General features: G+C 50.5%; 2 protein-coding genes across 2 annotated transcripts in view; one reads left to right on the top strand and one right to left on the bottom strand.

Moving 5' to 3' along the window:
- Positions 1-2,036: 2,036 nt before the first annotated feature.
- On the bottom strand, positions 2,037-11,152 carry DFFA (DNA fragmentation factor subunit alpha). The gene is made up of 6 exons (XM_036745522.1): positions 10,899-11,152; positions 8,749-8,910; positions 7,501-7,646; positions 5,544-5,733; positions 5,195-5,328; positions 2,037-3,284 (listed from the first exon to the last, which is right to left on the bottom strand). The coding sequence occupies exons 1-6, from the start codon at positions 11,140-11,142 to the stop codon at positions 3,084-3,086; spliced, it is 1,077 nt and encodes a 358-aa protein (XP_036601417.1). The 5' UTR covers positions 11,143-11,152; the 3' UTR covers positions 2,037-3,083.
- A 7,066-nt stretch (positions 11,153-18,218) lies between these two features.
- Positions 18,219-27,506, top strand: part of PEX14 (peroxisomal biogenesis factor 14) — a 146,727-nt gene continuing 137,439 nt past the window's right edge. Inside the window, exon 1 of the mRNA XM_036747034.1 lies at positions 18,219-18,356. Coding sequence (XP_036602929.1) covers positions 18,321-18,356 — 36 coding nt within the window. The 5' untranslated portion in view covers positions 18,219-18,320. The remainder of the gene's footprint in view (positions 18,357-27,506) is intronic.

Genomic DNA, 27,506 nt, shown 5'->3' with positions numbered 1-27,506 from the left:
CTGACTTCGGGCCTGGCACTCTCTCCACTTCGCCATCTAATCGCAAGGCCTTTGAGATGGTTCTCTTTCCACCCAGGGACAAAGATTTGAGGACCTTTGCAACAGGTATGCTTTTAAAAAAAATTACTGTCCTGTGCTGCCAGGTAAGCTGAGGAGGCTCTGTGCCTGGGGATCATCAGCAGAAAAGAAAAGACCTCTGATGTTCTCTTTAAGGCGGCCTCATTCTGTGGACGTCAGGTTTTCTCCAGCCAGACCTGGGCTCCTGGCCAGGAATGAGAGTGAAATGGAATCGGTTCTACGAATGCCAGGAACAGGAGGGACAGAGATGACCTACAGAACCAAGGGCCTTTACAAGGGCAAACGTCGATATTCTCAGCCTCTTCCGTCTCACTATGGCGTAGCCAGCCCAAAGGAGTCAAAAACAGAAAGCCTCCCCTGCCCCCCACTCGTACACCAAAACTATTTATATTTCTAGTGGCACTTTCAGTGGCAACAAAAAAAGTAGAAACAAAGAGGGTGCCCATCCATGGAAGAAAAGTAGAATGAACCAATTGTGGCACATGAAGGAAATGGGATGTTACTGTGGTACAGGACACAACCAATAGGAAGAATGGGTAGAAACATGGGAAGACTTGTATCAACTGATACAGAGAGAAGCTGACAGAAAAAAGGTGTGTTTTTTATTTTCACTAACCTCTAAGTGAAATTTAGTACTTCCTTAAATCATTTAAAAGCTTTAATCTAAGAAGAGGTTCATAGACTTCACCTGACTGCCAGAAGAGATGGGGTGGGGGTGGGGCAAGGGGTGAGAGGAGTCCAGAAAACGTTCAGGACCTTGCTCTGGACCAAGGCTCAGGGTCCTCTGGACCAGGCTGAAGAAGTTGCAGATTGAATTCTGTAGGAAGTTGTTGTATACCGGGAGTACAATACCAGAAGCCAAAAGCTGAAAAATTGTAATGACTGATCTTGGCCCTGAAGAATCGATCATTAAACATAGATTAAGTACCCAGTGTGTGCCAGGGGCACTTAGATGGCCCAGTGGATAAAGTGCTGGGTCTGGAGTTAGGAAGACCTTAGTTTAAATCCAGCCTCAGACATTTACTTGCTGTGTGACCCTGAGCAAGTCACTTAACCCCATTTGCAGGTTTCCTCATCTGTAAACTGAGCTGGAGAAGGAAATGGCAAACCATTCCACTACCTTTGCCAAGAAGACCCCATGGACAGTATTGGTGTGCTATGATTCATGGGGTCACGAAGAGTCAGATACAACTAAACTATAACAAATGAGCCAGGCACTGTGCAAAGCCCTGGGGATACAAAAAGAGGCAAAAAACATTTCCTGCCCTCAAGGATCTCAGAGTTTAATGGGAAAAAGCACCTCTCTATTTTAAGTAGAGGTGGGGCACTACGGATACAAATGTACTATACACACGGTCAGAAATGGGTTCGGTGTTGGTTGGTTTTAAGCATTTATTTAGTCATAAGAGAAGGCTCATTTGGGGAGGGGGGTGATAATGTACGAATGTGACATAAAAATAAAAAGGCTTCAAGAAACATTATTTTTAAAAGTTCAGTAAGTTTGGCCCTGAAGAGATGGGAAATCTACGCCTTGCTTCCTTGAGGGGAATGGAAGGGAATGGGGGTGTGGATCACTGCCTAGAAGGTCAGCCTCCGCTGGCATGCTGGTTATAAGGGAAGGCTCAAAAACTTTTTTTGTGTGTGTGAGAGAAAGACTTCCTCTTCCTTCGGTGAAATGGATGGGAGCTAATACCAGTGATGCTCCTCAAACCCAATGCAGTGTCGCTTTTATTCCTTCTCTAACATGAAGCAAATCAGAGGCACCTAACGGAGCTTTACGGAAACAAACACGCTGGCAACCAGGCATCTCCTCCATGGAAAGGCACGACGGTGCCAGAGACCCCAGCAAGCCCAAGCCATCGCCGGCATTCGCTCCCATCGACACATGGAAACAAGCTGGAGCCGTGAGCTCCCCTGCTGGCATCAGAAGCCGAGTTTCACTGGGACCACACAGCCCATTTCATAATACGTAACCTTTTATTGTACGTATGTACACATATGCATTATATATAGTACAGTGGTAGCTTATAGTACACGTACGTATGCATCGTATATAGCAGAGTGGTATATAATATATATATGCATTATATATAGCATGGTGGTGGCTAGGCACTGGAGTAAGACCTGAGTTCAAATTCTGCCGCACACGCTTAGCTCTGCACCCCCAGTCAAGTCACTTCACCTGAGCCTTAGTTCTCTCATCTATATAGTGGATCTATATTAGCACCTGCCTCACGGGGTTGATCGGAGAATCAAATGAGATAATGCACGTCGAGTTCTCTTTATATATATGTATTTTGGCCGTATCTAATTTCAGCGGCGCAGAGAACTCCCAGTGAGAAACTTCCTCTCCCAACAAAAATCAGCACCTTCTCTGCCTGGGGCACCGAGGGGCCGAGCATCTCCTGCCAGGGGGTGTCAGAGGTGAGTTTGAACCCAGGTCATCCCCACAACCATGGCCAGCTGCCTCTCTGGATTAGATATAAGGAGTGAAATACCCAGCCCTCTTCCACCTCAAGCCATTCCTGGTTTTTCAGACTTAAAGTACACCTAGAGGTTGTTTGAAAAGAAAAGCCTCCCCTCCCCAGCCCTCCCAAATGAGCATGTTCTACATCCCATCCCTCATCAGGCTTCTCTGCTGCGGCCATGGGGGAGGGCGGGGATTACGAGTCAGAAACAGCCCCCTCTCTTGGAATTTTGAACAAAGCAGGAGCCCACAGTTAGTTTGGGAGGTGATGGTCTTGTCTCTGTAGCCCAAATATTCTAAAAATGAACAGAGCCTCAGTTGCTCAGGTCATAAGTATGTTTCCATGATGGCTTTTCCCAATGGGGTCTGAGCCTCTCGGCCCCTCTGTCCAGCTCCCCGCCCCCCATCACTGGAGAGGCCCTAAGATGGGGGTGGGCGGCTGGACAGGGAGAACAGCCAGAGTCTGAGTTCCTGCCAATGTCCCCGCATCCAGACTTCCAGCAGCTGCTGGCCAGGAGGCGAGGCGGGGAAGGGGGGCTCACTTGGACCGTTTCAGGCTCACAGGCTCTTCGGTCAGAGAACTCTTCCTGGCAGAGATACTGTGGAGTGCGTTGAGGCTCTGGACCTGCTGCAGGCGCAGGGTGAGCTGCTGCTGACAGGCTCTCTGGACTGCTTCGGTCTTCTCGAGGTCCCAGGTTAAAGCTCGGGCCAGAGCCTCTGGGTGCTCCTTGGTCACCAACTACAACAAAAAGGGGGGAAATCAGTGTTGTGGCCCCCTCCCTCTGCACTGCCTTCCCACTGGCTCAGCCGTTTCAAGTTTCTGCCTTAAAGATCCCTGACTTACCAGAAGCAACAGTGTTTATTGGGAAAGGAAGGGAACAGAACACCTATTATGTGCCAGGCACTGCACTAAGCACTTTACAGATATGATCTCATCTGATCTCCATTACTGACATACTCTCAAGCACTTCATGGACATCATCTCTTCATATGAGCCTCACGACGACACTGGGAGGTGGGGTGATTTTTTTTAGCCGGGGAGGGGGGGGAGCATGAGGCCTACTGTGGAAAACAGAAGGCCTGTTTTTAAATCCTGGCTCTGGGCAAATCACTTGACTCAGTTGTGTCCTCTGGAAAATGGACTCTCTGGCCTCCATCGTCCCTCCCAGCCCCAGAGCTATGATCTTGCGGGCCACAATTACACTCCTAAGGAAGTGACTTGTCCACACAGTCAGGGCTCAATAAATGTCTGGTGGCTGACTGGCCGCTTTGCGATGGAGGTAACGGAGGCTTTTGGCCATGGCTGGTATGTGCCAGAGGCATGTCTGAATCCAGACATTCCTGACGCCACAGTCAGCCCTACAGGTGCTCTGGGGGCATTGCCAGGCACTGTTTCACAGATGAGGGGGCTGAAGCTGGCAGCGTGACCTACCCTGGGTCACAGAGCTGGTAAGGGTCAGAAAGGAGACTCAAACTAAGGACATCCAGACACCAAACAGAGCACAGAACTCCCCAGGGGCAGGCTGCCTCACCCTCATCTGTACAGAAGGATGCTCTCCTGCCCCAGGGCTCAGTTCTTACCAAGCCCAGCAGAAAAAGACTGAGATCTTTCCAACCACCTGGCTGCCTTTCCTTCCCTTTCATTTACAGCAGGAGACAAACAGAGAACACTGCCCCAGCATACACCTGGGAACGGGGACCAAAGGAGGACACCTCCGTGCTTTAGGCGATGGCTAGGCGGCGCCATAGAGCGCTGGTCTGGCATCAGGAAGACTCCTCTTCTTGAGTTCAAATCCAGTCTCAAACACTTACTAGCTGTGTGACCCTGGCCGAGTCACTTCATCCTTTTTGCCTCAGTTTCCTCATCTGTAAAATGAGCTGGAGAAGGAAACGGCAGTGTGGAGGGGATAGGACATCTCTCATCTCCGGGCCTTTGCACTAGGCTGGCCCCCAGGTCTGGAATGCCCTTCCACCTCACTTCCACCTTAGAGTCCTTTGGTTCCTTCAAAACTCTGCCCAAGTGCCACATTGTACAGGAAGCCCGTCCTCATTCCCCAGTGGGCTGGTGTCCTCACCTCTCCTCATTCCCTGCACTTTTATTAAGGGCCAACTTTGTGCCAGGAAGTGAGCTACCTCATGTCGATACCTAAAGGGCTGAGAGCTTCATGTTATCTCGTCCACCCAGTCTTCACGACAGAACCCTGTGACACCAACGCTCTAGGTTTTCTGATTCCCATTTTACAGACGAGGAAAACGAAGATTCAGAGAGGTGACTCGGCTCGAGGCCACAGAGCTAGCATTTGAGATGGGATTCAAACCCAGGTCTCCAAGCCCAGCCCTACGCCTCTCCATGGAGAGGACCACCCCGGCAGCACCTGCCTCTGGGCTGTTCCGAGGCTCAAATGAGACAACGCAGGGAGAGCGTTTTGCAAAAATGCAAAGCTTTACACAAATGGAAGTTATCACTATAATTATTATTGCTGTTCGTTAAGAAGACACGCCTCCCAAGCTCAATCTACCGTCGTCCTTAAAAAACCAAAACCGCCACTCGTGAGGACGACACCCCATGTTCTTGCAGAGGCCAAGCCCCGAGTGCCGCAGGGCCCAACAGGGAGCCTTGAGCAGATGCCTCTGGATCTGCTCACCTACCTCTAAATCCTGGCTGGATAAGCTCAGCTCTGGGCAGGACTTCTCCTTCAGCACCATCAGGACGTGACTGGACAGTGTGACATAGCCAGATGAGTCCACTTCATCCATCCCTTCATCCACAGCAGCTTCAGACTCTGCAAGGCAGCCCCAAGACAGTGATTGGCAGCTGGCCCTAGTGCAGGGCCTATTGGTCTGCCTGTGCGAGGCGGCGGCTTGTCACCCGCAGAGAATTCCAACCTCAGAGCGGCTCAGGACATGGCGGTGACTGGGCATTTAGGCTCTCGGTCTGTTTCTCTCTGAGGGAAGGCCTCCGGCCACGGAGGAAGGGAAGCCCCAAACCTCTCCTCACCTGCCTGCTTCGACAGGATGCCTCCCTCCTTCTCCAGGGCCTGGAGATAGAGCTGCAGCAGCTGCCTGGACTGCCGGGCTTCTTCTCTGTGGTCTAGCACCTGCTGGAGTGTGTTCTGGAGGTCCTGGGTTCTTGAAGGACTCTGAGAGAGCTCCTGGGCCAAGTCTGAGCAGGGAACATCAATGAGCACCTGGAACATGAAAACAGACGAATGAGGTCACAGGAACAGGGTCTTATCAAATCCACTAAACTCCCAGCTTCGAGGAGTCACCTGAACCCTTTCCAGGAGCCGGTGAACCGCCACAGGAAGCATTCTGCTAGGAGAGAGATCAAGGGCGATGTAGAGCAAGCCAGCAATACAATGGCTTTAATTTTTATGAGTCTAATTGGGGGGAAAAAGTTAACAACGTCTGTGAGATGCTAGGAGAGAGCTGGGGTGAGATGTGCACTAAGCCAGCTAATGTTCAGTCATTTTTGGTCGGGTCTGACTCCTTGTGACCCCATTGGGGGTTTTCCTGGCAGAGATCCTGGAGTGGCTTGCTGTTTCCTTCTCCAGCTCCTTGTACAAATGAGGAAACTGAAGCAAACAGGACTGAGTGACTTGCCCAGGGTCACACATCTAGGAAGTGTCTGAGGCTAGATTTGAACTCAGGGAGATGAGACTTTTTCATTCCAAGTCCAGGGCTCTCTCCACTGTGCCACCTGGCTGCCCTCAAACCGGCTATATGATGGATTTAATTCTTCTGTACCCAATTTCCATTTGGGAAAAAAAAAAGGAGGTGGCTATTAATGCCAGTGAGAGGTAGTGTGGGAGAGGGGATAGGAGGCCAGCCTTGGGTTCAAATCTTGCCTCTGATACAAAGTAGGTGTGTGCGTGTGGACAAGTCAGTGCATCTCTGGTGCCCCAGGCGCCTCTCTGCTCCTTACAGATAATGAGCTGTTGATCTCAGCTGGCCGTCTTCATCAGTAGGGGGAGTTTCCACACTGGGAGTTTCTCCCTCATACATATGCCAAAGATCACCGGTCTGGAACAAGGAAAGAAAAAAACAGCCTAGCCGAGGAGGGAGAAGCTTGTCCTTCAAGTGAGGAAGCCCTGGGTTTAAATCTTGCTTGTGACATGTATCAGTCTACGTTGGAGAGGGGGCTGCCACACTGGGAGGTCCCCAAACTGACTTTGGTCTAGACCAAAAAAAAAAATCCAAGAACAGTAACAAGGCAACTGTTCTCCATTAAAGCACAAAACCAAACCTGGATACACACAAATCCATGGATACACTGATACGTACAAAACACAAAACAAGAAAAAGTCGGTGACTGGTGGCTGAATCATCCTTTCTGAAGACTAAGACACCCGTGAATGGACTCGGCAGGCAGCGTTCTTTGTCCAGAACTGTTACTTCATCGTTGGCGATGCCCTGCGCCGATGCAGGGCAGGACCCAGGCTGGCACTCAGTCTCAGAGAGAGGCCTTGGGGTGTCAGAGGCAGGAAGTGCACCCTGAGGCTCCTGGAGCCAAGGCCAGTCTCTCACAGTGAAGGCCCCTCTCTTAAAATGACCCAGGGGAGAAGGAGCTACACCTCATTTTCAGAGGTAAACCTAGTGCACTCAGCAGGCGAATCACCTTCCTACCTATGTTCTAAGTCTGCTGAAAGGGGAACTAGCTGAGGAGAATAGTTTCAAATTTTTACAGCTAAAAGCAAGTGTAGAGGCATTCATTCATTCATTCATTCATGGGATGAGCACTTACTAAGAGTCTAATAAAGCGCTGGGAAAAAAAAGCAAAGAGGCCAGTGTGGATGGGAAGGGAGGGACTCCGTGGGAGGCCTCTGGAAAAGGGAGGGGTCTGAAAAGCAGCCCTTCTAAGGGAATGATCAAACTGACCTGGACAGCAGAGAATGAGCTGTGTTGGAGGTAGGAAAGCATCAGATGTGTCGGGATGATGGCGAGAGGCCCCTTACCTGAAGATCTTCCTCTGCCAGGAGGATGATGCTGGAGAGGTCTCCTTTAAGCTGTCGGGCCAGGTTCTTCCACCTGCAGCCCTCACTGCTGTCTGTTTCATCTTTTCCCTCGAAGGATTCCTGGGTGAGCCACGCTGTGCCCCCATCTGACTCAAGGAGAAAAGACCAGGCACTCGTCAGAACCACCAGGGGGGCCTGAAGTGCCCTGACACAAGAGACAGCTAATGCTGTCCAAGGTAATCCCTCTGGCTTGAGGCTTGACCTCAGGGAAGGCTTCCTAGGGTGGGAGCTGTCCAAAACTTCTGGAGAAGGGGCTGGGGGAGCCCTTGGTGGGGGGATATTGTATGGTAGGAGTTGGGCAAGGGAGCCCCCAAAAGCCCTGCCAGCCTGGAGCTTCTGGGATCTTTTCCTTTATGTCAGAGGTGACACAGATTCATGGGAAATGGTTTGATTGATCCATGGGAAAACCAGCAAGGGGCTGAACTTCTCTTTCCTCCTGTTAGCGTTACACTAAACCACTTTTAACTATTCTGACGTACGTTGAGGGTTAGGTTAGACTTAGCTCATTGCCAAACTTTTCTAGTTACCAGAGATTTGCTCCCCCCCGCCCCCATACTAGAATAGTTTTGAGCTGGAAGGGACATCGGGAACCATCCATTCCAACCCCTTCATTTTACAGATGTGGAAACGGAGGCCCAAGGAGCCAAAGCGACAGGATCCTAGATGTAGCGCTGGAAGTGACCAAGGGGTGGGGAGGGGGGACCAGCTCAATGCCCTCGATTTACAGCACATGTGATTCAGGCTCTGTAATCTATTCCAGTCATTATGAGGAGGGCTGGAGAACATCCAGAGGGTGGAGACCAGAAGGCAGCCACAGTGTTGTAGACATAGACTTGGCCTTGGAGTCTGCAAGGGCCGGGTTCAAATCCTGCCTCTGACACTGACTCTAGCTCTGTGACCCTGGGCAAGCCCTCCCTGAGCCCCCAAGCCCCCCTCTCTTAAGTTAGAGACAGGTGGCTCTCTGTCCCGGCCTATAGGAATTCTTAGACCAACAAGTTCCTACCACCACGTAGGGCCTAGTAATAAGACGTAGCATTCACGTAGTTCTAGAAGGTTTGCAAAGTACTTTCCAGTGAAGCCTCCCAACAACACGTTGTTCCTGACGGCCTCTTGGGCTGTGCCTGGGGAAGCCATCGCAGTGAAGGCTTCGCTCCAAGGGCCGTGGGAGGCGCAGCCTGGGCTCCTCACCTGTATTGTTGTATTTCCACGTCTCGTTGCAAGCGAGGGCTACAAACTTGGTGTTGTCCGGTAAACACAGGAAGTAATCTTCATCTTCCACGATGGTGCCGTCCTCCGCCAGGACCAGAGTGATCGGCTCTAATGATTTGTCAATGGCCAGGATGTCAAGAGCTGAGAGAGAAAGCACAAGACGCCTTAAATATGGACTGATATGCCAAGGAAATGAAGACAATCCTGCCCCTATTCCTAGATACCTACTATGCCTTTGGGGGCTCCCAAATGCCTCTGAGACAAATCAGGGCACCCCTGTCTGGCATTTATAACCCCTGTCTCCAGGCTGATCTCACATGACATCTTAAATACTCCTAATTTCCAGGCAAACTGGGCTGTTTATTGTTGTCCAAACTCGGAACATACTCAATCTCCGACCTCCGTACAGTTGCACAGGCCGTTCCCTTATTTTTGGGAGGCTTCAGCTTCTTTCATGTACTCCCTCCCCCAGAAGTCTTTTCTTACCCTCCCTTCCTTCTTCCTAGTGAAAACTGTCCCATCTATACTCATCCCCTAGGCAGAACTTAAGCTCTTGGACAATACGGACTGTTTCATTTTTGTCCGGACATCCCCGCATCTCATATACAATCTTTGTTGTTCAGTCATGTCAGATGCTCTGTGACCCCATTTGGAGTTTTCTCGGCAGAAGTACTGGAGTGGTTTGCCATTTCCTTCTCCAGCTCGTTTGACAGATGAGGAAACTGAGGCAAATGGGGGGAAGTGACTTGCCCAGGGTCGCACAGCCTGTGTCTGAGGCCAGATTTTAACTCAGGTCTTCCTGCCTCCAGGTTCAGTGAGTGCCACTGGCTGCCTTAATAAATGTTTTTCCAACTCCATTGCCTCTGCAGGTTGTAATAGCTGCCAACCGAAATGAAAAAGGTTTTTCCTCTACAACTTCCCCGTAAGGTGGTTACTTTAAACAGTGTGATCCCAGGAGCAGCTAGGTGGCGCAGTGGCCACAACACTGGCTCTGGAGTCAGAAGGACCTGAGTTCAAATTTGACTTCAGATGCTTACTACCTGTGTGACCCTGGGCAAGTCATTGAACCCTGACTGCCTTTAAAAAAAATACCGCTATCCCCATTTCACAGACAAAGAAGCTGAAGATGTGACAGGTTTGAGCACACTGCCCCAAAGCCCGGATTCCTTATATCAGAAGCGTTGTCTGTAAGGTAGCATTTCTGGTTGCAAACCCGTCTATAAAAAGTTTAACAGAAAGAGGAGGGATGGGGGTGGGGTGGTACTAGCAACTTTGACCTTCTTCCTCACTGGGCAGGAGTCTGTCTCCAGGGCAACACCCATGATAAGAAACGCTGGATAAATACAAATCACAGGAGGTGCTCCCTCAAGTCTGCCCTTCCCAGTCCCAGGAGAGGCCGAGCAGAGGCCTGTAACACAAGCACCCAGGGCATGCCGATGGGACTTAGGGAATCCTCACGCCAACGTGCAATTTAAGCGTGACTAATGCACAAAGGAGGCATGCATTTAGGAGCTGTGCCCTGCTTCCAGGGAGGACCACACTGACATCTAAAAGGCTGGACAGGGGCCAGGCTGTAAGGTGGCCAGCAGAGTGGTTTGTTAACAGTGACCAGCTAACAGAGAACTGGTCACAGGTGCGGAGGACGCAGAACTGCAAGGGGGCCCCTGAGATCGTCTATCCTAAACGGATGCTTAGGCAGTCACGGGGGCACTGCAGTCAGGGCCAGCGCCAGGTCCAGCCAGCCAGGTCCCAATCCCCCAGGACCCAGCATCTGGTGTCTAAGTCCTTCGGGAACGAAGCCAGCGAGGCTTTCAGAAGCATCCTCCCAGGCTGAGCCCCATAGGTGATACCGTCTCCTTTCTCACGCCCCTGCCCCACCCCACTCACCCCCACCCCCGGGGCCCCACGGGAGCTCTAGAGTGCTCAGCCTGATACTCCTGAGTGGGGAAGGACCAGGGTGCCGGCCTTGCCCCTGTGCGACCCCGGACGAGACGCCTCTCCGGGACTCAGTTTTCCCTTCTGTGAAATGGGTCCAGCCGGGGCTAGGCCCTACGCCCCCAGCTGTCCCGACCCTCCTCCTCCTCCAGGCCCCCCGGGGTGGACGCCCCTCGGCCCGACCCCGCGCGCACCCTTGCTCTTCAGCTCCTCCAGGCTGGAGGCCGCCGCGCCGTGATGCTCCCGGCTCCGGTTGCGCCGCAGCAGGCATGGCTTCAAGGGGCCCGAGGTCTCTCCCGAGGTCTCCTCCTCCGACAACTCCATGGTCTGCCGAAAGAAGCCGCCGTCTGAGTCTGGACTGGGGAGCAGCCGGTTCACTGGAAGCTCGGAGCTCGCCCTTGAGCACCGCCCACGTGCGTAGGTCCGCGCCTGGAGCATGCCGGGACTGGTAGTTCGGGCTGCCTCGGGGTGCGGAGGGCTGCCCCGAAGCATCTTGGGTCTTGTAGTCTCCCGGCCCACGCGAGATTGCGGATTCCATTGGAGTCATCTTAAAGGGACCCCAGCGCGAGTTCTGGAGTTCTGCCAGACTGGACGTTGCTCCTGGTGCTTCGAATTATTCACCTCTGCTCTATTTATTACGCGCCCGGAATTTGTAGGCTTCCTGCGTGCATGCTTGCATGCATTCCAAAACTTAGTTGTTTGCAATTTGCCTAATACGGGGTGCCTGTAAACTTTTCAAGGTGACCCACAGTTAATTCCAGAAGTTGGTTTCTGTTTCTCCCTCACTGCGTGAACAGGTCTGCAGGTGGGCGCTTCTAGGCAAAGTGGGGACGTGGGTTCAAATTCCAACTCTCATAAGTGGGTCTCCCTGAGCCTCACTTTCCTTAATTCATCTCTATTCAATAAACGTTTATTAAGCGCCTACTATGTGCCAGGCACGCGCTAACCTCCGAGGATACAAAAAGAGGCAAAAGACATCAAATGGGGCTGTTGCACTAGAGGGTCTCTAGATCCAATCTAACCCAAGATCCATATAGGCTCCTGTGTCAGCTAGAAGAGGGCGGTCTTTGGCGATGTGCCACAGTGCTCTGTCCTGAATTTTTATGAATGGCTCAGAGGGAGACCTGGATGGCCTTCTAGGCAAATTGGTGGATGACAGAAGGCTGGGAAGAGGGAATAGCTAAATGCCTGAAGTGACAGAATCAGGTTGTAAAGGATCTACCTACTCTGAAATGATGGGTTGAAGAAATAAGTTAAATGTAAAATCCTGCATTTAGGTTCAGAAAGTCAACGGCACAAATATAGTGTGGGAAACAAAAGAAGGAATTCTCTTTCCACAGGACCAAAACTACCCCCAGCTTTAAGTGATAACAGAATGTAAGTCAGAGGTGATTGGTTCTAATCAGAGCGGTGATCTAGCAGAACCAGGTTTCTGATCAGGTGAAAGGTCACAAGCTTGTACGCATGCTTAACTAGCTGTTTGATGGGGAACATACTAAGTTAGAGAACATGAAGTGGGCGGTTCAGGAGATTGCATCTAGCCAATGGAGAGCAAGGGGGGGAACTCGAATTGGGAACAACATAAAAAGCGTTGCTTTTGTCTGAGCAATCGTACTCCATTAGGAAACTACCCATTCACTAAGAATGTAAAGTAAATGTAAAATAAAACGAGAACTTTCCTGGCTTCACAACGAGTATGGTTATTTCTAGATTGAGCACGTTTCTCACAACTGAGTGAGAGATGAGGCTAGATAGAAGCTTTAATTGATGTTGGGTTCAACATTAACCTACCCAAAAAGCCAATCAAGTACGCCGTTTAGGTCAATCACTCAATGAATAAGCATTTATTAAATGCCTACAATATACCAGGCCCTGTGCTAAGTGCTGGAGATACAAAAAGAGGCAAAAGACAGTCCCTGCCCTCGAGGAACTTACAATCTAATGGGGGACACAACACAAAGACATATGTGTGTATGTATAAAGCTATATACAGGATAAACAGGAAATAATTAACAGAGGGAAAGCACAAGAATTAAGAGGGGTTGGGGGAGGCTTCCTGTAGAAGGTGGGATTTTACTGGGACTTGAAGGGAGCCAGGGAGGTCACTGGGGCAGAGTTGAGGAGGGAGAGCCTTCCAGGCTCAGGGGACAGCCAGAGAGAATGTGTGGGACTGTGAGAGGAAGAGTCCTGTTTGTAGAACAGCCAGGAAGCCAGTGTTGCTGGGTGGAGACTGGAAAGGTGGGAGGGGGCAAGGTCATGAAAGGCTTTGGATGCCAAACAGAGCACTTTGTATTTGCTCCTGGTAGCAACAGGGAGCCTTGGGAGTTTATTGAATAGGAGGTGACATGATCAGACCTGCTTTTTAGGAAAGTCACTGTCAGTGACTGAATACAGAATGGATTGGATTGGGGAGAAAGCCCTGAGGCAGGCTGACCCACCTGGAGCTGTTGCAGTAGTTCAGGTTTGAGGTGATGAGGGCCTGCACCAAGGCGGGGACAGGGTGAGGGGAGAGAAGGGGGTGTATTGGAGAGGTGAACCAAGGTGAAATTGACAGGCCTTGGCAACAGCTTGGATATGGGGGGTGAGAGAGAGGGAGGAGCCCAGGATGAGAGCCTGAGAGACTGGGAGGAGGGTGATGCCCTCTGTAGTAATAGGGAAGGTAGAGGGGGAAGGGTTTAGGGCAGAGGTGGGGAACCTTCGGCCTCAAGGCCACTCATGGCCCTCTAGGTCCTCAAGTGCAGCCCTTTGACTGAATCCAAACTTCACAGAACAAATCCCCTTAATAAAAGGATGTGTTCTGTAAAACTTGGACTCAGTCAAAAGGCTGCACCTGAGGACCTAGAAGGCCCCATGTGGCCTCGAGACAGCAGGTTCCCCACTCCTGGTTTAGGGAGAAAGATAACAGGTTCAGTTTTGGACAGGTTGAGTTTAAGACGTATATTGCCATGCAGTCAGAGATGTCTGAAAGGCAGCTGGAGACTCGAGATTGGAGGACAAGAGTGATTGGGACAGGAAAGCTGGCGGTCTCTCTGGGTCTTAGTTTGCTTGGCAATTGAGAGTCATCAGCATAGAGAAGGTAATTAAATGCTCGGGAGCTGATGAGGTCACTAAATGAAGGAGGAGAGAGGGAGAAGAGGAAGCTGTAGGGCCCAGTGGATGGAGCCTGGAGTCAGCAAGATCTGAGTTCAAATCTGGCCTCAGATACTCACTAGCTGTGTGACCCTAGGCAACTCACTTTACTTCTGTCTGCCTTAATCCACTGGAGAAGCAACCACTCCTGTGTCTTTGCCAGGAAAAACTCACGGACAGTCCATGGGGTCACGAAGAATCATACAGAACTGAACAACAACGTAGAGGAAGAAGAGAGGAGAGACCAGGACTGAACGCTCATGGCCACCTACAGTTTGATCAAAGGAAGTAACTGTTCCACTGAATTCTCCCTTCGTCAGAGCATGCCTGGAGTATGTGTCTGCTTCTGGCTGCTACCTTTTCTTTTTCCCTTAGAGTTTTAAAATTATCAATATATTTCTATACAACAACAGCCCCTTGTCAATAAATACCCAAACAAACCCTTCCACTTCCTGGAAAAGCTTACTGTTTGTTCAAATAAAGGAGGGCTGCTTCTTTAACTGACAGCATCTCCCTCCTTGGGACAGGAGCCTGCAGACCGACGTTCTCAGTGTTGTTGTGGTCCTTCCCCAGGTTGCTCTTGGGGCCTTCCTGTCCCCCAGGTTTCTCTGAATCCTCTCAGGCTTTCATCTTTCCTTAGGGTAGTACTGGGGGTGAGGAGGATGGACCAGCTGCAAAGGGCGCCTGAAACAATGCTGCGAGAGGAAGATCTCTGAAGACCCTGCTGGGTCCCCTCTATGACTATCATGGTAGGAAAAGGACCTAGATGCAAATACCTGAAGGCCTTGTATAACGGCAGAGGCCGCAGCCCAGACTGATGATGTTCCCAGAGTGATGGTTGTGGAATCAGAATTGGATTGAATTCCTGCTCTGCTCCTGCTTGCGGACACTGGGCATATCACTTAACTTCTCTGGGACTCAGTTTTCTCATCTCTAAAATGACCACCCCTTTGGCTAGAAATTGTATGTTGTTGAGTTGTTTCAGTCCAGTCTGACTCTTCCTGACCCCTTTGGGGTTTTCTTGGCAAAGATCCTGGAGGGGTTTGCCATTTCCTTCTCCAGCTCATTTTACAGATGAGGAAACTGAGGCAAGTGACTTGTCCAGGGTCACACAGCTAGGAAGTATCTTGAGACCAGATCTGAACTCAGGAGGAGGAGTCTTCCTGACTCCAGGGCAGGCATTCTGTGCCCTATTGGTACCACCTAACTGTATGCTTTCTTTCTTATAAAGCCACAGGGAGGCAGATTTTAACTCAATTCTAAGGAAGAACTTTCTAACCATTAGAGGTGCCCATAAATAGAATGGTCTTTCCAGAGTGGTAGTGAGTTTCTCACCACCGGAGGTATTTAAACAAAGGACTGTATTTAAACACTGTGCTGGCCACTGGGGTTCGGTTATAGACACAAATGAACTAGTCCCTGCCCCAAGGAGCTTACATTCTCCTGGGGAGTGGGGTGGACAGGATATGTACACAGATAAACCAGGTATTTAAAACCCTGAAGGAAATTAGATGAAGCCTGGGGGGAATGAGAATGGAAGGGACAGTCAGTCAGTGGGCAAGAAGAAATGTTAGTGCAAAGGATATATCTTGTACTCACAGGCAACTGACACTCCCTGAAGACAGATGTATCATATTATTGTAACATTTTGTAATCACGGAAAGCTCCCTCTTCAAGTCTCATTTCAATGGCACGTCACAGTGTGGACTTGACCTTGAAGATCTGGAGGCTCTCCCAGTGGAATACAAGCCCTGAAAGGCTCCGCCATGCTGGACCACGGAGCAAGAGCCTCAAGATGGTATGTAGGCTGGCCTGGGGTCAGGGAGGCCATCACCAGCTGGGCCTTTGGGGTGGATCTTGTGGCCACAGCCAGTCCTGAAGACTGTCTACTAAAGGAGGCGGTAATATCTACACCAACCACAGCCCTCATCCTTGAACTGTGGATACAAAATAGATACAAAAACTGATTGTTAAGGAAGCTTCTAGCACAGCATGAACATGTGGCAGTTGACTAGTATCAGTCCTCATTAGCTGGGATGATTCCTGTCATTTCTGGTCTACGAACACATAGTAATGGAAATCAAATATGGAACAAATAAAAACGCAGACATGTGAGCCACTGAATTTTAGAGCAAGAATGGACCTGGGGATCTGTGAGAACAGCACGTCATACTAAGAGTGGAAACGCATTAGTTGGTGATGACTTCTTCAGTGTTTTCTGTCAAGATATTCAGAACATAACTAAATACAATTAAGTCCCCCCAAGAGTTTAGTGTGTCTATGCTTTGATTTCACCTAGAGGTGCAGTTCAAATAAACCTCTAATGAAACAATGTAAAATTTTACAAGTCAATGATTCCAACTGAGAAGCATTTATTAAATGCCTACTCTCTGTAAATCCCTGTGCTGGCTACTGGGGTTATAAAGACACAAACGTACTAGTCCCTGCCCCAAGGAGCTTACATTCTCCTGGGGGGGTGGGGTAGACCGGACACAGCATGTACATGGATAAATGCAAAAGAGAAAGTCTTTACAGAGTACCTGGGAGATAGAATAGCATTAAGAGGTGGGGAGAGGGGAAAGAAAGAATGGAAAAACTTATATTGAGGACTATGTCAGTTAGTCAATAGCCAAAAAAAAAAAAAACAAAAACAAAAACCAAACCCATTTATTAAGCACCTACTAAATACCAGGCAGTGTGCTAGGTGTTCGGGATACAAAGAAAGGCAAAAGACAGTCCCTGATTAGTAAAATAATTATGAATGAGTTGTGTCCTGAAGAAAAGGGGTTTCTGGGACATGGTTATAATGGGTTGAGGAGCAGTATCTTAATCAATTAATCAATATTTATTAAATGTCTATTATGTCAGGTACTGTGCTAAGTGCTGGGGATACAAAGAAAGACAAAAGTCAGTCCCTGCTCTCAAGGAGCTCAGTCTAATGGCGGAGACAAGAAGCAAACATATGTACAAACAACTGAATTCAATAAACATTTATTAGGTGCCTACTATGTGCTAGGAACTTCTAGGTGTCCAAGTGGATAGAGCTCTGGGCTTGGAATCAGGAAGACTTATCTTCCTGAGTTCAAATCTGGCCTCAGACACCTACTAGCTGTGTGACCCTGGGCAAGTCACTTGACCCTGCTTGCTTCAGCTTCCTCATCTGTAAAATGAGCTGGAGAAGGAAATGGCAAACCACTCCAGGATCTTTGCCAAGAAAACCCCAAAGGAGGTCTTGGACGGGACAGAACCACAACAAATGTGCTAAGTGGATGCAAAAAAGATGCAAAAGTCAGGCCCTGCCCTTAAGGAATGCATGATCTAAGATACAGATAGGATAAATTGGAAATAATCCACCGAGGGAAATTACTAGAATTAAGGGGGATAAGGATAGTTTTGTAGAAGATAAGATTTTACCTGTGAATTTGAAGAAATTCAGGAAGCCCGGAGGATATGAAGAGGGAGGGAATTCCAAGTTAAGCAAGGCATTAACTGCTGGGAACAGAAATACAATGCATTTGTTTTCTAATAGAGAGATCCTATCCTGTTGGGAAGCAGGGGCTGGAGGAAGTCTTTTGTCTTGGGAGGTCATGGAAATGATGAATTACAAAATTCCTCCCAATTTTGCCACAGAGTAGAAGTTATACAGTATAAATCATTGATAATGGCTTCGTGTAGGCCAGGATGTGGTTCTGGAGTCAGAGGGTCTGGCTTCCTATCGAGGCTCCAGAGGAGAAAGTGAAGCTGGCGACTTTGCGGAGCCCTCCCTCACTCAAATCCAAGTCACTTGCACGTCTTGGCATCCCTTCCCTCCTCTTCCAGAACGAAGGACAAACAACAGCCCTCGGGAAACCACCTTCTGTCTTTGTGCTTGAGTTGTGGCGCAAATCGTGGGGTAAAGGACTGGACGGCACTCGACGCCCCACCTGCAGCCTAGTCAGTGATTAGATGGTAGGTCATCCTTAGTATGACGGCAGTGGAAGGAACATAGGACTTAAGAGTCAGAGCACCTGAGTTCAAATCCTGACTGCCACTTAACCAGCTGGGTGACCCCGGGCAAGTCCTTTAGGTCCGTCTGCCTCAGTTTCCTCATCTGTAAAATGGGGATAATAAAAGCGCCCTCTCCCCAGAGCTGTTGTGAGGATTAACTGAGATACCACATTGCCTGGCACGTAGTAGGCTCTATATAAACGTTAGTTATTATTATTGTTATTACGCTGTGGCCCTGGGCAAGTTCTCTAAAATGGGGATCAAACGAATTAACATCCAGAAAGCGTTTAGGACAGTGCCTGCACACAGTAGGCGCGGTTAAGGACTTCAGAATTTTTCCACTTTCTTATGGCCCCGCCCCACCACTCCACTACTGGCCACGCCCACTCCTGCCTATCGATCGCTCTGCTCTTGCTTCTTCTTGCCTGTGTTCGCGGGTGAGGGCGTTCAGTTCAGGGGGGCCTCGCGGGGCGGCGATCGATTAGTCAGGCCTCAGAAAGATGGCGTCCTCGGAGCAGGCAGAGCCGACGAGCCAGGTAAGGGGGAGCCGGGGCTGCTGGGGCCCCGCAGCCAGCGCCGGGGTCGGTGGGGACGTTGGGGCCGGGGGCCGGGCACTCAGGGGACGGCGGCCCGGGCCGCTGGGCGTTCGGGAGCGGGGGGAGGAATGGGGGCCCCCTCGTTGCCCCTCCCCCAATGACCCCATGTCCAACACCCCCCCAACCCCCGCGGCCCCGCGCGCCTGCGGCCCCGCCCCCTGCGCCCCCTCACCCTCCCCGCGCGTTCCCGCGGCGTGACGGGGGCCGGGAAGGGTCAGTTTTCAGTCGTGGGTGGCCATGCGACCCGGGAGCCGGTCCGGAGCGCGGGCGAGAGCTGGGTCGCGGGCGGCCGGGTCGGGGTCTGCGCCGCCTCCCACCCTGGGCCCGGGTCCAGGAGAGGGGCTTCCCCGGAGCCCTCTTCTCTCCGGCCTCGGCTTCCCTCTCTATAAAGGGACAGGCTCGGGCTCCGCGAGCTCCAGATCCTGAGGCGGGGGCGCCCTCTCTGTGGCTCAGTTTCCCCTTCTGCAAAGTGAGGAGCTTGGGCTCCATGTAGCTCTCGGGGCCTCAGTCAGGCATCCTCTGTGCTGTTCCAGGCATGGCGTTGGGGATGCCGAGAAAGGCCAAAACTGCCCCTGCCCTCGAGGGGCTCACGTTCTGCCGGAGACAGCAGGCGCTGCGCTCTGCGGGCAGCCAGTCATTGCGCCTGCTGTATGCCACAGGGCACCGAGCGACGCGCCGGGCATGCGGAGGCAGAAGGGCGAGGGGTGGTGCAGACCGCTGTGTGGGAGCCAGATACGGGCAGGATAAATCGGGGATTATCCCCCGGGTGACGTGACCAGCAGTTAGGGAGTCAGCGAAGAAGACGGGACTTTAGCTAGGACTCGAAGGGAGCCGGGAGGCGCGGACGAGGACTGAGCATTCCAGGTGTGGGGGACCCCAGAGACAATGCCCGGAGCCTGGAGCCGGAGGGTCAAGTTTGAGGAACATCCTAAGTCACCGAGTCACCCCTCCCCTCCCGTGGCCTCTCTGAGCTTGGACCACATGGCTTCTAAGCATCTCCAGCTCAGACTCTGCCGACCCCCATGGTCTTTGGGCCTCAGGTTCATCGCATCGGACATCTGTGCTCCAGATCGATGACCTGTAAAAGTTCTAGGGAGGCCAAGTGACGTGTGCGGGTACTATGGGGCAGAGGAGCTAGTGCCCCTGTGCTGGTCCCAAGGTACCATGTTGCCTCTCCCCCCAAGTCCCAGGACCTTCCTGGGTTTCAGTTTCCCAGTCTGTAAGATGACCAGGGGGCAGGTAAGGTCCCCTCCAGCTCCAGACGCTATGGTCTCCGGTCATCTCTGGCCTCAGCAGGGGTTGGGCTCTTTGAGCTCTGACATGCCATGAGTTTGTGAGCCTCCCTCTGGCCAGCCAGCCTTTTAAGGTCCTGCCCCCTGCGGCCAGGAAGGTGTCCCTGATGGTCAGAGCAGAATTCTGGTGGTAAGGGCCGCCCCAGGACTTCACACTGAAGTGCCCCAGTGCCTTTTGCACTGTGGGATGTCTAGAATCATGGCATCCTAGACTAGAGCTGGAAGGGCCCTCAGAATTCCTTTGGTCCTGACCCCTCATGCTTAGGGACGGGAAGAGACTTGCCTAGAGTTACCCAAGTGGCCTTGAACCCGATCCTGGGCGTTAGAGCGGCTCTCCTGGATCTAACCAATCGGATTCCTGCGTCCAACACAAACCCCTCCCCTTATTGATGGGGGGCACCAAAGGTCATAGAGTCAGAGGACTGAGATAGAGGAACCATAGAGACCATGTGGTTCAGTGTCCTTATTTTATGGGTGAAGAAACTGAAGTGAGGAGAGGGCCAGTGAATGACCCACAAGGACTCTCTTCTGGGGCTCCCAAGACAGGGGTGGGCAGATGACAGCCTGGGGCAGCCTCTGCCTGTTTTGTACCTCAGTGAGCTCAGAATAGTTTTTACATTTTTAAATACAATAAAGTTCTATTTAAACATGAAAAACCATTCTTTCTTCATGTCAACCCAGTCCCAAGACACTTAAAGCACAAGGTGTGGTTATGAATCTGTTAGAAGTTCATATCACAGTAGGTCTGTCAGTTGGAAAGCTAACTCTTGCTGCTGTATATTGAGGAAGGAAGGTCTTGGACAGTTGGACCCTTCGAGGAACTTCTGCTTCCTCTGGGCAGTTCTGAGACTGCTTTTGCCAGAAGCCCTGGAGCTTGAGGAGGGGTCTGAAGGGAGAGAGCTCTGACACCCCGCCCTTGGAGTTCTTGGAAGCGCTGAGATTCCTGGTGTCCAGCCCCTCCCAATGTCTAGGTCCTTGGAATGCCACAGGCTGGGCCTCTAGGCCTGGAGCAGCCATGCAGTTGATACTAAGTACCCTGGGAGAAACTCTGGAAGCCGATTAAAATTCCAGTTGAACTCTGACTTTTGCCTCCCCTCCCTTTACCATACAAGACACACTTGGCCTCAATTACTTTTATGAAGAGCTCTCTCTGCTTCTCCTTTGCCCTTCTTTCCACTGGTGGTGAAGGTGGCATTGCATCATAACAGGCTGTCAGGGGTGGGAATTGGGGAGGGTTGGAGGGCATGTGTGGGAGAGCTCCCATGGAAGGTCTGCTTCCATCAATAGGCCCCCTCCCCACATCAGAGGTGCACAGAGAAAGTGCTCTCTGTAGCTGCCATCCTTAGGCCGCTCCCCCAAGCCCCGGGGACTTTGGGGTCCTTCCAATCCTCAGTCATCTCCACGATTTTGAGAAGTGATGAACTCTCACTTTTGAAAATCTTGGTCCGGGTCTGGACCTGCTGTTCTCGAGGATGTTCTGACCTAGACTCCCCAGCCAAAATACTGTAGGGTTGTTTGGACCTATGCTGACCTTTGCTCTGCATTTGAACTTGAGACATTGCACTGAAAGCTCAGAACAATTGGCAGCCAGGTGGCTTAATCGAAAGAGGAGGGCTGAGCCTGGAGGGTGGAAGGCATTCCTTTGAATCCTGCCTCCTACACATGTTCAATGAGAGACCCTGGAAAAATCACCTTGCCTCTCCTGATGCAGCTCAGCTAAGACCATAGTTTGTTCAGAGGATAAATGCTATAATCTATGTCAATCAATTAGAAAACATTTATTAAGTACCTACTATGTGCCAGGTACTGTGCTAAGTGCTGGGAATAAAAGTAAAAGACAGTCTTTATTCTCAAGGAGGGCAGCTAGGTGGCACGGTGGATAGAGTACTGGCCCTGGAGTCAGGAAGACCTCAGTTCAAATGCAACCTTAGGCACTTACTAGCTGTGTGACCCTGGGCAAGTCACTTAACCCTGTTTGCCTCAGTTTCCTCATCTGTAAAATAAGCTGGGAAAGGAAATGACAAACCACTCCAGGATCTCTGCCAAGAAAACCCCAAATGGGGGCACGAGGAGTTGGACATGAGTGAAATGACTGAACACCAACAAAGATTCTCAAGGAGCTCAGGCTGATGTGGTGGGAAGGACAACATGCAAACAGTTGTGTGCAGTTGAACCATATGCAGGGTAAATTGGAGGTGATTAATGAGGAAGGCACTAGAATTAAGGGGGATGGGAAAAGGCTTTTTAGCGAGACTTGAAGTAACCCAGGCTAAGGACACTTTGGGAACATTAAAGCACCTTAAAGGCGTTTGCCGTTACTGTTATTAGCTGTTGTCTCATTTCTGATGGTGACAATTAAGGATGTTTTGTGGGACAGCTTGAAAAGTTGTCCCCAGTGACCCAGGCTCTGAGGCCCCGCTCGAGCTTAGGCCTCCATTTCTAGCATCCGTCTTTCCTTTAGGAACTAGCCAGTTACCGATCTTTTACCAACATACGGATCTAGAAACGTCTTGACGTTTTCTGCTCATAGCACTTCTTGTTCAGTCATTTTCAGTCTTTTCTGACTCTTCCTGACCCCATTTAGGGTTTCCTTGGCAAAGACACTGGAGTGATTTGCCATTTCCTTCTCTAGGTCATTTTACAGACGAGGAAACTGAGGCAGACAGGATTCGGTGACTTGCCCAGAGTCACATAGCTAGGAAGTGTCTGAGTCTGGATTTGAACTCAGGTCTGTCTGACTGGAGGCCCAGCCTTCTGTCCACTGTTCCACCTTGCTCATTCCTCATGATGTTCTTCCTTTTATTGGTCCTAGAATAGCTCCCTTAAGGGATGCTTCTGGGGATGCACCTCTTTTTCTAGTGGTTATTTCCATCCATTGGGCTCTTCTTCTGGACTGAAAAGTCAGATCTCTTTGGTCTCTCATGGAGGTAATTTGTTGAATTATTAAGATTATTGCTTCAGTGTTTTGTTCTCTTTTTTGGCAGAATCAGCTTGGGTAGTCTGTGCCAAAGTCTTTTTTTCCCTCACAAATGTCATGGCTCATAGGAATGAGGAATGTGGTCTTCCCCCCACAAATACAGGAGAATTTATTTCAGAGTCTGGTGTCTGGGTGGGTAACCAGGCAGCCAATGCCTGGCTATCATGCTAGCTGCTGGCTTAGGATCCAAAGAAAGGCAAAGATAGTCCCTGCCCTCAAGGAGCTCACATTCTGATGTAAATAATTAAGAACATACAATATTGACTAGCATATTGACATAAAGGTAGGCTTGAAGGGGAATGTCCTAACAACTGGGGAAGACTGGAAAAGGCTTCCCAAAGTGAGTGGCATTTGAGTTAAATCTTGAAAGAAGCCAGAGAAGTTAAGGAGTCAAGGTGAGGAGAGAGGGCATTCCAGGAGTGGGGTCAGCATGTGCAGAGGCAGGGAGGTGGGAGGTTGTGTGCCCCTTGTGATGGGCAGCAAGCTGGCCAGGGTAGCTGGATGGCAGACTGAGTCTGAGAGTCTGAGTGAGAACCTCTGTCCAGTGGGCATGGCTGGAATTCTGGCCTTGGGCTCAAGGTTGCCTGGGGGCAGTTCAGTCTGCCTGTGTCTTCTGAGCCCTGGTGGACCAGGAGCAGGAATTCATCGTGTGGGCCTCCGATCATCAAGCATTTATTTAGGGCCCATTCTGTGCCAAGCTCTGGGCTAGCTTCTGGGGATACAAAATCACAAAGCACAGCAGGGTGGGGGTTTCCTAGACACACTGGTAGGAAAATAGGAAGCAATGGCCAGAGGGAGCTGGAGAATCCAGAAAGGCTGCCTGGAGGAGGTGGCTGGGCCAGCCCGCCAGTGCAGGGGTGGAGAGCTGGCCTGTATGGCAAGTCAGGTTCAGGGAAGAACCGTACACCAGTTTCCTGGAATGTATAGTACTGAACAGAGGGAATGAAGAAATCAGCCTGGGAAGGGAAGCAGGAACTGGGCCCAGCCAGCCCAGGAGTTTGTGGTTGATCCTAGCGGCCCTAAGGAACCAATGCAGCTCTTTGAGTAGGGTAGTGGCAGGGTCTTAGGAAGATTAATTTAGCAGCTGAGTAAAGGATACCAAGGGCAGGAGTAAGACCTGAGGCTTGGATACCAATTAGGAAGCTAGTGTTCTATTTAGTGGTCTGGGGACCTGGGCGGAGGATTTGAATTGATTGAATTTGCCCTAGGAGTTGACCCTGAAGAGAAGGACTCTTTCATATTCGGTAACTCAGTGGGGCTTTTTTGATACGCTGAAATTACCGTGGACAGTTCTTTGGACGTGTGGAGAATTAGTGGAAGGCCAGATACCAGCCTCCTTTTCTTTAGATGATTGCCCAAGAGCCAGATGCTTATCACCTGCCCTTATTTTTAATGCTGACCCTGTCACGTTGTCCAAACAGACTCAGAGATTCTGGGAATTCTCTTCATTTGACATTTGTCGACAGTCAGAATGTTGGTATTTATGTAAAACAAAGATTGAGAACCTGTTTACAATTCATTAGTTCAGATGCTTAACAATGGTGAGGTGACTGGGACTTTGTCCCAGGGCTCAGAATTTAGAGGCCTTGACTACAGTTGTCCTGGGCTCCTGGTTCTCCCTTCAGAAGTTACAGAGCTGGTCACTTCATTAACAAAAATGACGGGAGTTAGAATAGAAGCTTCCTTCATGCTGTGGCTACCCTTGGTTTGAGAGCCTGCTTGGTGCCATGTGCCCTGGGCTGGCTTTGTTTCCTTGGGCATAGATTTCGGGAGCGATGACTCTGCTGTGGATTGTAGATGACAGGATGCAGACACAGGAAAGGAGAGGAATCCTCCCGGGAGATGGCATTTCCTCCCACTCCGTCATCCAGACCCCTCATTGCGTTTTCTTTCTCCACTCCCAGGCAGTGCGATACTGCAGTGTGACGACCTCCTCACTCCCTCAGACCTTCTGCACGTCCAGGCACCTTTGGGACTGCATCCCTTGGTTGCGGCATCTTTTTAAAACTGTGGTGAATTTCTGTAGGGGGAAGTGTGGCCCTGCTTACTGTTTTTATTTCTTGGGTTCTCACCAGAGAGGGAATTAAGCCTCTTTCATTAGGAGGAAAAGAATTGCATGAGCCCCTTCTTTCCCTGGCTGGTGACCCCGGTGTGTCTTCTAGAGCCCCAGACGCTGCCCCTTAGTAAATGGGCATCTCTTTACTGAGGAGGAGGAAAGAGCTTTCACCCCTGGAGTCTGCTGACGTGGGTTCAAATTCTGCTGCTTATCCTCCCCACCTGTGTGGCCATGGGAGCCCCTGACCTCTCTTGGCCACGGTTTCCTGTCATGTAAAATGAGGGGGTTGGTCTTGATGGCCTCTGAGGTGCCTTCAGCTCTAGAGCCAGGATCCTAGCACTCCCCTGCCCTGGAAAAGTAACTTCATTCAGTCTCAGTTACTGCATCTAGGAAGTGTGGAGAATAGGACTTTCATGCCTCATGGTGTTGGGTTGTCGTGAAGACATTCCCCAGTAAGCCTTTGAGTGCTCTGTATAACTCGAGTCTGTCACCATGATTTAGGGTAATAGAGTTCCACCTGGTGATAGTGTGAGAGTCAGGTGCATTGTGATTGAGAAAATGGAGCATATAGACTACCAATCTTCCCTCGACTTGGGGGAAAATAAGAAACAGACACACATTGTTGGTCTGTGTCGTCGGGGCCCTGGAGAAATCCTCTCCTTCAGACCTCATCAGTTAGAGGCAGGGGCCTAGAACCTGGGGCTCCTTCCATTTTACGTTTCCCTGAATATGGGTGAGAGGGAGAGATCTGCGGAGTAATCTTGGGTGCATATCTACAGGTGTTCCTTAAGCACCTCTGTGGCAGACGCGGTTTGCTATGGGTACATAGACCAAAGGGAAGCTGGCGCTACCTTCAGGGAGCTCATTTTCTGTAGAGGTAGATAGGCTTTGTGGGGAGCCACTTAATAAATATGGAGGAAATAGATTTCTAGCTTGCCTTGCATATCAATATAGTGAATATGTGGAACGCTTCAGGAGACCGGTTTCAAATCAATATAAGGCAGAAATTCCTAAGAAAGTTATCCCAAAGTGAACTTGGCATTCTATGAGGTAATGAGTGTCCTGTCACTGGAGAGCTTCCAAACCATTTGTCAGGCATGTTGTGGAGGTGTGGATTGGGCCAGGTGGCCTTTGAGGTCCCTTCCATTTATGAGATTCGGTGGCTTTGTGGTTCCTTCTAAGGAGATAGTGAAGGTCCCTGCTTTCCCAGTGACTTAATATAATTCAGATGTCCTGCAAATAGTGACTGGTACCTCATATCCTGGCACTCCCTGGGGATTATAGTGGAGGTTGGTGTTGTGAGAAGAAGCCACTTGCTAGGTAATATTAACAGTACTTTGAGTACCAGCTAGAAAGAACTTTATGTTTGTAGTGATTTATGCTCACTGAATTGCCTGTTGTTTTTTTAAACAAAGATTAAACCCATTATCTCCCACAGGCATGGGGTGGATGAGCCAAGCTGGTTTAGGGTCTCAGCCTAGCCAACCTCAGACTTGTGGCTGGGGGAGGCTGGGAGGGGAAGAACTCCCAGGCTGTGCATTTGGAGACTGCTAGCCAGTGAGTCATATTGGGGACTGGTTTTGATTCTTTGCAGCAGTGCCAACCAACGCCCTCCCACTGGGCTAAAAGCCCTTCTCTTGCTTCCATTTTGGTCAGGCCGCTAGCAGCCTTATGCTTCTTTCCTGGTTTGCTGTTTGTTTTGGTTCTGCCTCATGTATCTCAGGTGAGGGCAGTTGTTTCTTGCTTGTTCATCCCCTCAGCACCTTATTTTCCCTCACCCCACATAGCCATTCCCTTGCCCACAGAGCTGTTTCTGTCTCCCAGCCTCTCTTCCTTCTGCCCCCTTCTGCTCTAGCAGCCAGCACCTTGGCTTCAGGCCCTCATCACCTCTCCCCTAGATGACTGCACCAGCCACCTACCTGGTCTCCCTGATGCCGGGCTCCCCTGGCTGCCAGTCCACCCCGACCCCCCCCCCCCCCCCCCCCCCCCCCCCCCGTTGGCTCCCTGTTGCCTCTCCGATCTAGTAGAAAATCTTGAGTTTTCAAGCCCTTCACAGCTTGGCCCTGCCCTCTTTTTTGTGGGGCACCGCTGCCTATCCTGTCCTGTGCTGTCTGGCCAGACTGGCATTTTCTCTGTTCCACCTCCCAGCCCTAGGAGACTCTCCCTGCTCACCTTCGCCTCATTCTCTCCGAGAAGCAGCTCAGAAGCCTTTCCCGACCCCCATAACCACCTGGTTTACTTTTGGGGTTCTCTATACTTATTCTACACACACTTACATTGGTGCTGGTTAGCTCTCCATTGGAATGGAGGCTCCTTCTGAGTAGAGATTGTTTGTTCTTTGTGTGTGTCCCCATTGCTTGGCATATAGTAGGTGCTTCATAAATGCTTGTTGGTTGCTTGATTGACTTTATAAGTTTCAAGCCCCTAAATAGGTAGGACCATTTATAGGACATTATTAGGAAAGTGTTGGGTTTCCATAGATATTGGGTTAGGCGGACCCTGTGAGCCCCAGTGGCAGAGCGTGGTTTTGTGGCCAGGAAGTGACCCAGTAAGACCCCTGTAACCTGAAGTCCTACCTGGAGTATCCTGGTGGGGATCCCAGGGGCCCCTCTACCCTCCAGAGATTTAGGGACTCCGAGACTGTGCCAGATTACTAGAAACAGTCGGTAGGTCTCATCCAAGGCCCCTCCTTTGCTTAAATGCAGAGTTGCTGTCTGGAGGAATATTTCTGGAATTCTCCTTGAGAGTAGGGATTGTTTCATTCT

Source organism: Trichosurus vulpecula, chromosome 2 (genome assembly GCF_011100635.1).
Source record: "Trichosurus vulpecula isolate mTriVul1 chromosome 2, mTriVul1.pri, whole genome shotgun sequence".
In the NCBI taxonomy this organism is placed as follows: domain Eukaryota; kingdom Metazoa; phylum Chordata; class Mammalia; order Diprotodontia; family Phalangeridae; genus Trichosurus; species Trichosurus vulpecula.
The sequence above is the reverse complement of the archived record's forward strand: the minus strand, read 5'-3'. Positions and strand labels throughout refer to the sequence as shown.

Bases quoted from the DNA above. Each gene is read 5' to 3' on its own strand.
- DFFA (XM_036745522.1), bottom strand. From the start codon at position 11,142: ATGCTCCAGGCGCGGACCTACGCACGTGGGCGGTGCTCAAGGGCGAGC. The intron at 8,911-10,898 runs GTGCGCGCGGGG...TTTCTCTCTCAG, and splicing joins GGAGGAGCTGAAGAGCAAGG to CTCTTGACATCCTGGCCATT. The intron at 5,329-5,543 runs GTGAGGAGAGGT...GCTGCCTTGCAG, and splicing joins CATCCTGTCGAAGCAGGCAG to AGTCTGAAGCTGCTGTGGAT.